At 34.1% G+C, this 9093-nt stretch overlaps 1 protein-coding gene across 1 annotated transcript; it reads right to left on the bottom strand.

The window, feature by feature from the left end:
• Window positions 1–439: 439 nt before the first annotated feature.
• On the bottom strand, window positions 440–8229 carry LOC104211884 (alkane hydroxylase MAH1-like). The gene is made up of 2 exons (XM_009761022.2): window positions 7936–8229; window positions 440–2190 (listed from the first exon to the last, which is right to left on the bottom strand). Exon 2 carries the CDS (start codon window positions 2136–2138, stop codon window positions 609–611), a length of 1530 nt encoding a protein of 509 aa, XP_009759324.1. The 5' UTR covers window positions 2139–2190; window positions 7936–8229; the 3' UTR covers window positions 440–608.
• Between the last annotated feature and the right edge of the window lie 864 nt (window positions 8230–9093).

Here is a 9093-nt window from a genome sequence, read left to right as displayed (position 1 = left end):
TGTTTTCATTTATTTTTATTTGAGGATTAGCCGGTAAATCATGTCCAGAGCAATCCGCCCAGACTCTATGGAGGCTTCATAGATATTACAAAGTCTGATATATTTTATTTGGTTTTGTTAGATACCGATTGTTAAGGTTTTGATTATGCATAACGCTTTAAAACTAAATTTTTCGGACTTAAAGAAAGATGTTTTGTCTTGGTTGATGTTGACCCACCTAGTAGAATAAAAAGAACAGGTAAGAAAGTTCACTCGGTCAAGTTAAGGCGCCGGGTGCCGATTACGACTTGGACAGAAATCGAGTCGTAACATAAGATACATCCTACTTTTGCTCAAAGTTTAAAAACTAACGGTTTCATATTAAAAGCAAGATTTTGTACCGCGATAAAAGAAAGTAAAGTAAAGCAGTAAACAAGCCTCTACGAAAGAAGCAACAAAATAGAGCAATTATTTTAGTCGCATTAATAAACAGTTATTGGTTCAACAACCCTTCCATATGGAAAAGCGTCGAATTACAACCATTTGTCACACATCTTTATATACCTATCAATTTAACTCAATTTATTTGTAGTCTACGCAATTTTTGATTACCATTCATTTGGACAAAATTAAAGAGGAACCCTTTTGACGACCCTAACCTTCAAACCATTCGTCATTCGAATCACAACAGTAGCAGTAGGCGAAATGGCTTGTCCTTCCACTAGTTGGATATGGTAATTGTATACGATGGTGGCCGCCACCATTTTCATCTGAATGAACCCCATATCCTTCCCTATACAAGTCCTTGGACCAGCATTAAACGCTGGAAATTGGTAAGATGGCACATGTTTGATGCCTCCTCGCTCCGAAATCCATCTCTCTGGCTTGAATTCTAAGCAATCTTTCCCCCATAGGGTCTGCATTCTCCCCATCGTATAAAACGATATCAATATTTTCATGTCTGGAGTAACACGGTGACCGCTCGGGAGAACGTCAAGTTCTAGTGGAGCTTTATGCTCAATTGAAACTGGTGGGAATAGCCGAAGAGCTTCGCACAATGCACCATGTAAATAAACCAGTTTTCTTGACTCTTCTATGTCGAAAAACTTGAGGTTTTCACCTTTCTTTAAATGAAATTGCTGTTCAATCTCTTCTTTAATCTTTGTCTCTACCAAGGGATTTTTAGTTAAAAGCCAGAAAAACCAAGTGAGAGCTGTGCTTGTGGTGTCTCTCCCTGCAAACATCAAATTCAAGAAAGTATCTCTAAGAAATTGTTGTACATTACCAGAAGTATCTCCAATCGTCCACTGATTGTATGCTTTGATATAGTCAGAGAATAAGTCAAAATCCTCGTCTTTGTTGGTTTTATTCAGTAGCTTTTCTTGCTTTTGCGAAATGGCAGGATAGATGAATTGATCAAAAGCCACCCACGCTTGACTGAGATTTTTTTCTTTACCAATATTAAGCTTTTTTTGCAATTGCCAATAGCTCTCTGGTACGACATGTCTATACAAAAGTGCATCAACCATGTCGTTGAAGCCCTTTTCACATGGCAAATGAGGTAAATCGATGAATAAACTTTTTGGATCACAGTCAAGTAACAATTTACTAATATTATCAAAAGTAAATCTCTGAAAAATATCTTGCAAATCAAACGTCGTGCCTCGTTCAGCAAAAGCATCAAGAACTGGTACCAAACCTTTTTCGACAGTGTTCCACACGTTCTTCTTTAATAAAATTTGGAACTTGGCATGGCTCATTAAGGACATGGTGATTTTCCTATGAATCTCCCATAATTCAGAATCAACATTAAAGATTCCATTTCCTAATATTTCAAATATTTTACGAAACTCGGGGCCCTTTGGATAGTTTGAGAAGTTTCTACTAAGGATATGATGGATATTTGCAGGATCACTAGTGAATAACATGTTCATGTTGCCAAGCGCAGGACCATAGAACTCAAAATTGTTCCCAGTTTCTAAAAGAATATCAGTGAAAAAATCGTGGATTCGATGAGCATTTTGAATTAATCCAGGCAACATTCCAACGAGAGGCCAATTTGTTGGCTCTGAGGTTTTCGACCTTCTATTTATGAACAACCATGTAAAATAAGTGAATCCAAGGATTATCAGTACGGGAATAATAGAGTATACCTCCATTGTGGTCGGACTTAATTTTTCAAGCTAGCTTTGGTTAGTGTTTTTGTAGTGTCTGCACAAAAATAAAACAAGTATCAGCAAAATACTCATATTTTTTTCCCAAGAAAGTAATGGAGAGAGAGATGCAGAAAAAAATTCTAGTTAGAGAGAATTTCTTTAGGTTAAGAACTAACTTCTAGAAATAAAATTGAAATTGCAATTATAACGTATGTTGCAGCACTAAAGTGCAACCAATACTATCTAATTCACCTAATATAGCATAAGTTATCACTTAGGGGTAGTGGTACGATAATGGGATATCCTAGGATATCCAATGAGGTGGGATATCCATGGGATTAGCTATCCCACTTTTTATATGAGATAGTTAGTCTTACTATTTTAGTATAAAAGTTATCACGGTATTAACTAATATCCCAAACCAAACATGGAATAAAGTTCATCCCAAACTTTATCTCTCCCTTAAGAACTTTTTTTCTTTCTTTCTTTAGATCTCAAAAAATGAATAAACCAATAAAATGTAAATCCGCCATTTATATCAACAGCTTATTTCTAACAAACTCCAAAACATCCTATTCATAAGACTAATATACTTTCTTTTGTCTCAATTTGTAACGGTGTTTGACTGGATATAAAGTTTAAAAAGAAAAAAACTTCTAAAAGTTATGGTATAAACAAAGCAAGTAAGGCATTGGCTTGAGGCTCCCAAATTCTAGGGGCCCAAAATTTCTTAAAATTAGCTTTGTGGTTTAAAGATATTAAAATAATATTGAATTTTTTAGAAAATAAAAAGATAAAAAGAATTGTAAACTTTGTAATTCATGCTGACCCAAAAAAAAAAATCAAAGAAAAGGAGAGCATAGTGAACGCTTACTGTAACGAAATGCGTATAAAATTTTGATTTATTGGCAATACAAGTTTCATTTTAATCTTGTCTTCCTAATTCATATTTATACCTGTGCTATTTCTTTTCTTTTTCGTAAGCATTTATAAATTGTGTCAAACAAAAAAGTGCATTTAATAATTCGAATTGCATATTCCTTTCGATTTATGTTAGGTTGTACTTTAAAAATTATTGTCTACAAAATATGAGCCATATTATTAGAAACTCAAATATATAATTACAATCTCAACAAGCACTCTCAATAAAGTATTAGCAAGAGTGGTACTTACAATCTTCTATGAAATTCCATGAACACATATATTATTCATGCACCAGTTTTTTTTAGTGTAATTCAACATATTATATTAGGTTATTTACAATTTATTCTAGATATTCTCCAATGAGTACTACTTAATGGAATGGACTACAATTATCATTTAAATTAATCAGAAGGTGTAAATACTTTTGATACTGTCAATGCTCAAAACTTAAACTATTACATTATATATGTACGTTCATTTCTTTTTCTTATTTGTGATGATAGCCAAATCAAAATGTTCAAGTTGAGTTCCGGACCTCAACACTGATAATCCATCAATTTATTTTTTGTGCTCTTCTTCCTAGTTTTTTTTTTTTTGTGTGTGTGTGTATATGTTAAATGACTAATTTGTTGTTTAGAAAGCAATATTTTGGTTAGTGTACAAATTTTATAAAATAAATTTAAGGGTCTCTCAATATGATTTCGCCTTAAGCCACGAGATCAGTTGAGCCGCCCCTGTAAACAAGTCATAAATATTAATGGCTATATATCATCTCAGTAATGATAAAATTAGAAATTTAAAGGTAAATTATTTTTAAATAAGAAGTTAGTGTAACGACCCGATTTGTCGTTTTAAGAATTTATGCCTCGTTCAGCGACTTAAGATCTCGAGCAACTTCATAATATGTATTATGACCCGCATGTGAGGTCGAGTTTGGTTTTCGGAAGATTCGAGTTAAATTTAAAGAATAGTTCTCATTTTGAAGCTTAAATGGAAAGAGTTGATCGGGGAGTAAACTTTTTGATATTGGGGTTGAAATCCGATTCTAGAAATTGGAACATCTTCGTTATGTCATTTATGACTTGTATGCAAAATTTGAAGTCATTCCGGATTGATTTGATAGGTTTCGACGCAAACTATAGAATTTGGAAATTCATAAACTCATAATTCGATTCGAGGTGCGATTCGTAGTTTGGATGTTGTTTGATGTGATTTGAGGCCTCAAGCAGGTCCATGTTATGTTACGGGGTTTATTGGTATATATGAACAAGGTCCGGAGTGTCTTGGATGAGTTTCGGATGGGGTTCGGATCGTTTGGCGCATTGTTGAAGATGCTGGAATTTCGCTATGCAGAAGCCGTTTTTGGACAGCGCAGAGCTGACTTTGAGAGTTTATATCTCGCAATCTATAAAGAATTTAGAGATGATCCCAAAATGAAAGTTGTAGCTCTTATTGTCTAGTATTCAGAAATTCAAACCGTTTGTCATATGGAGTTGTGTACTAAAAGTTATAGTTAATACACTATAGGCTATCTAGAAAGAATTTTGAAATCGCCACAAATTTTTGTTTCACGGGGACGACTTTGAACGCTTATATCTCGAAATGTATAAGGATACTGAAAATTCTCAAAACATAAAATTTGTAGCCCATTTATTCTAGTTTTCATAAAATTAAACGATTCATCATTTGCACATTTGTACAGAATGTTATGATCAATTTACCAAAAGCTGGTAATGCTGTTTTCTGGGATAGAGGCTAAATCGCATGTGACAAATGCGATTTATAAGTCTCAAATGACAAATGCAACTTACCTGGACAGATTCTTAAGAACGGGAGTTAGCCATTTTTACTCATTTTTTGCGCTTTGAGTCTCGGATTTGGGCAATTCCAAAGGGGTTTTTCATGACTTCGACTTGGGTAAGTGTTCTATATCCGAAAGTGATTATATTTCATAAATCCATGTCCATATTCATCAATTATTTTGGATTTAGGGGTAAGAAATTGGGATTTTTGTAAAATCTTCCAAAAAGGAAAATTTAAGATTTGAAAGCCAATCCGATGTCGGAATTTGATAAAATTGGTATGGTTGAACTCGTATCCGAATGGGTGTTCGGATTTCGTAAAATTTATGTTGGTTTCCGAGAGGCAGATCCCGCGTTGACTTTTGGTTGACTTTTTGAATGTGAAATTTTAAGTCGATGTTATATTATCCGGAATTATTTCCGATGAATTTTAATGAAGTTATACAATTAATTTGGATACATTTGAGCCGTCCGAAGGTTAATTCAAGCAAGAAGGCGATTGTGAAATATCGGCATAACTTCAAAAAGGTAAGTATCTTGCATAACCTTGTGTGGGAGAATTTCCCCTTAGGCGTTGAGTCTTATGTGGAAATTGTGTGATTTGAAACTATGTATGTGAGGTGACGAGTACGTACTTGGTTTATATGTACAAATTATATTGGTTAAAATTCGTGGACACCCTTATGTATTAAATTGAAAAATTTATGGGACTTACTAAATCTCTTATATGCCATGCCTCATTCCTTATTTGCCGATGTTGTTTTGATATGATAATTTGAAAGTGATTGCTACTCGACTTTTACGTGAACTCAGTGTTTGTTTGATTTCTTTTTTTTTATGGAAAATACTTTCATTCTTGATTTTTTATCTATAGATAATTTAAATGGGAAATTATATTAATAAGGTGAATAAATATATTTATTTCATGAAGTTGTGATATTTGAGCACTTGTAGTTCAATTTGTGAATGATGTGATAATTGAGCACTTGAGGTGGAAATCGTGATATATGTTGTAATATTTGAATATTTATAGTATAATTTGTGAATGATGTGATAATTGAGCACTTGAGGTGGAAATCGTGATATGTTGTAATACTTGAACATTTGTAGTATAACTTGTGAAGAATGTGATAATTGAGTACTTGAGGTGTAACTTGTGAAATGTTGTGATATTTGAACACTTGTAGCGCCCATGTACTGGATTCTTTCCTTGAGATTGTTGTGTTTTTACTTTGAAACTACGGATCGATATTCCGGGAGATTCTCCTGCATATTTATATTTGGGACTACGGGAATGCACCCGGGAGATTCCCCTGTACTGGATATTTACTTTGGGACTACGTAGTCATTATGCCAGGAGATCCTCAACACATATATTGAGGATACCAAGAGATCCTCGGGATACCAAGAGATCCCTAGCACATATAATTGAGGATACCAAGAGATCCTCGAAATACCAAGAGATCCCTAGCACATATATTGAGGATACTAAGAGATCCTCGGGATACCAAGAGATCCTCAACACATATATTGAGGATACCAAGAGATCCTCGGGATACCAAGAGATCCCCAGCACATATATTGATGATACCAAGAGATCCTCGGGATACCAAGAGATCCTTAGCATATATATTGAGGATACCAAGAGATCCCTAACACATATATTAAGGATACTGAGAGATCCCCGGGATACCAAGAGATCCTCAGCACATATATTGAGGATACTGAGAAATCCCCGAGCATTTATATTTGGGACTACGGGACGGGATCCCGGGAGATCCCCTGTCGATGTTTCTGAGTGCAGAGTGTCTAAACAAAAGAAAAGTACATAAGGGTGTGATGAGGGCATAAGATGCCAAGTGTTAGGATTCAAGTATTGAGACCCGTATTGTATGATTATGAGATGAAGTGTCACAGGGTGACTTATATTCGAAGGCTATCTATTTGAAAAGATTATACTCAAAGGTACTTATTTTCAATTAACTATTTTGAAATGTCACCAGGTGACTTATATTCGAAAAATATTTATTTGAAAGAATTATATTCGGAAGATATTTGTTGAAAGAATTTTATTGGAAAGGATTATATTCTAATGATTATTAATTGAAAAACTTATGGGTGAAAGATTTACATTTGAAGGACTTGGTTAATTGGTTGTACTTGTATTCATTAGTTGTTGAGCAATATTTATAGTGTTCTTGTTGCCTTGCTGGTTGTATCACTGGTTGATTTTTGTTGCTATCACTACTAGTTGTTTTCCAGTACTATTGTATATTGCTATATTGCACAGGTTATTTAACTAATAAGTGTCTTGACTGTACCTCGTCACTACTCCATCGAGGTTAGTTTTGATACTTACTGGGCACCGACTATGGTATGCTCATACTACACTTCTGTACATTTTTGTACAGAGCCAGGTGTTGGAGATATCAGACTCGGACAGAGTTACTGTGTTGATCGCAAGGATTCAAGGTAGAGCTGCTTGGTCGTCGCAGTTCCTTGGGGTCTTTCTATTTTATTGTACTGTTAACTCTTATTCAAACAGTATTGTATATTCGATCCTTGAAATCATTGCATGTATTCAGTTAGAGTTCGTGACTCAGTATTACCAGTCTTGGGAAGTTGTTATAACTATTCCCGCTGTTGGTTTCGACACTTGTTTCTATTTTAAAAAAAAATAGCTTGAATCGTTATTAAAATCGACTTACTTAGTCTTAGGGATTAAGTGTAATCACGACGCCTGTGATGGAATTTTGGGTCGTGACAGATAGGATACTCTTTTTGAGATAGATTAAAAAGGAAAAATATGACATAGACGGAGGAGTATCATTTAACTTTCCTAATAAAACATAAGCGAAAGAGAAGAACTAAAGAAAACATATTTTTACACCTTGTTATCTCAAAATAAATATATAAATCAAATCCAAAGATTGCGGGTTCGTCGTTATTCTTTTTTGCTAGTTTTACACAAATGCAAGATATAAAAATTAAATTCTAAATAAAGCACCATTTGCAAGCAAATATGAAGCAGTAGAAACTGAGTGTACATCTCACACAAATGTTTAGACAAATACCTTGAACAAATATGAAGCAGTGGCTCCTGCAGTTGTAAGCCCTTAGAATGCAGATCTTGGATAAATGGAGTTTTTATAGGTGGTTAAAAATTAAATTTTTGGAGGGAAGGCTAGGTTGTGTAGGGCGGCCGGCCGCAGCAGTGGCACAGACTATGTTGGGGGATGGATATTGGTGCGGCGGTGAAAGTCAACTTTCTTCCCTTATTCTCTTTTTTGTTTCCCTATTTTCTACGTACTTATGGAAGCTCCTATAGGACTTTGTCGCATCCCTCCACCTATAGTTTAGAAATGAAAGCCAGCTCAATTGGCTAGCCTCCTTTATGCGACACAAATTCTCATTAACTCAATCCCCAATAGGGGCGGATGTAGTGTTATGCGGACCGATACAATTGAACTTATAACTTTCGATGATGAATAAAAATCTATATGTAAAAATTATTAAAATTGCAAAAAAAAAGAAATATAGATATGAATCCATAACTTTAAAATTATAATGGATTCAATGTTAAAAACCTTAAAAGTTAAACTCATAGGGTTTAAATCCTGGATTCGTCTCTGACCCCAAATAAATCGGTTAACTTTATCTTTAATTAATAGTAAGAGGTTTCAGTTTTGAACCTTGGGAATATATGGAGCATCTCCTTCTTTAATAGGCTATGCGCGATGCAAAACAATAAAAAGAGGACACATTTGAGAATTGAGATAACAAAAAAATAACTATTAGAGTTATTATATATGGACGGATAAGTAAACTGAGTGCAGAATAGATAAATGTTAAACGTGAAATTGTTTTGATTCTTATAACAAATTCTCAGTTTCGGGAGATTAATTGCGTGAGGTTCTGGTTATTGCAACGCTAGATGTAATATTTCTATGGCGGTTTTTACCACATTTATTTGGTTACTCGCTTTGAGCTCTTTAATCTAGATTTGCGCAGGAAATTAATCACATTTATATATATATTTATCTATATATATATATATATATATATATATATATATATATATATGACGTGTGACATGTGATATGTTTTTTAGAAAATTAAAACATGCAACATGTGACGTGAAAGAGTAGCTAGTGATTGAATGCAGTAACATATAAATTGCAAAAATCTAAAACTCCAAAACCATATCTGGTTAAGTGATCTTAGTTATTTGG

This window comes from Nicotiana sylvestris, chromosome 12, assembly GCF_000393655.2.
Source record: "Nicotiana sylvestris chromosome 12, ASM39365v2, whole genome shotgun sequence".
NCBI classification, from domain to species: Eukaryota; Viridiplantae; Streptophyta; class Magnoliopsida; order Solanales; family Solanaceae; genus Nicotiana; species Nicotiana sylvestris.
The sequence above is the reverse complement of the archived record's forward strand: the minus strand, read 5'-3'. Positions and strand labels throughout refer to the sequence as shown.

Excerpts from the sequence above, each read along its gene's own strand:
- LOC104211884 (XM_009761022.2), bottom strand. The coding sequence starts at position 2,138 with ATGGAGGTATACTCTATTATTCCCGTACTGATAATCCTTGGATTCACT.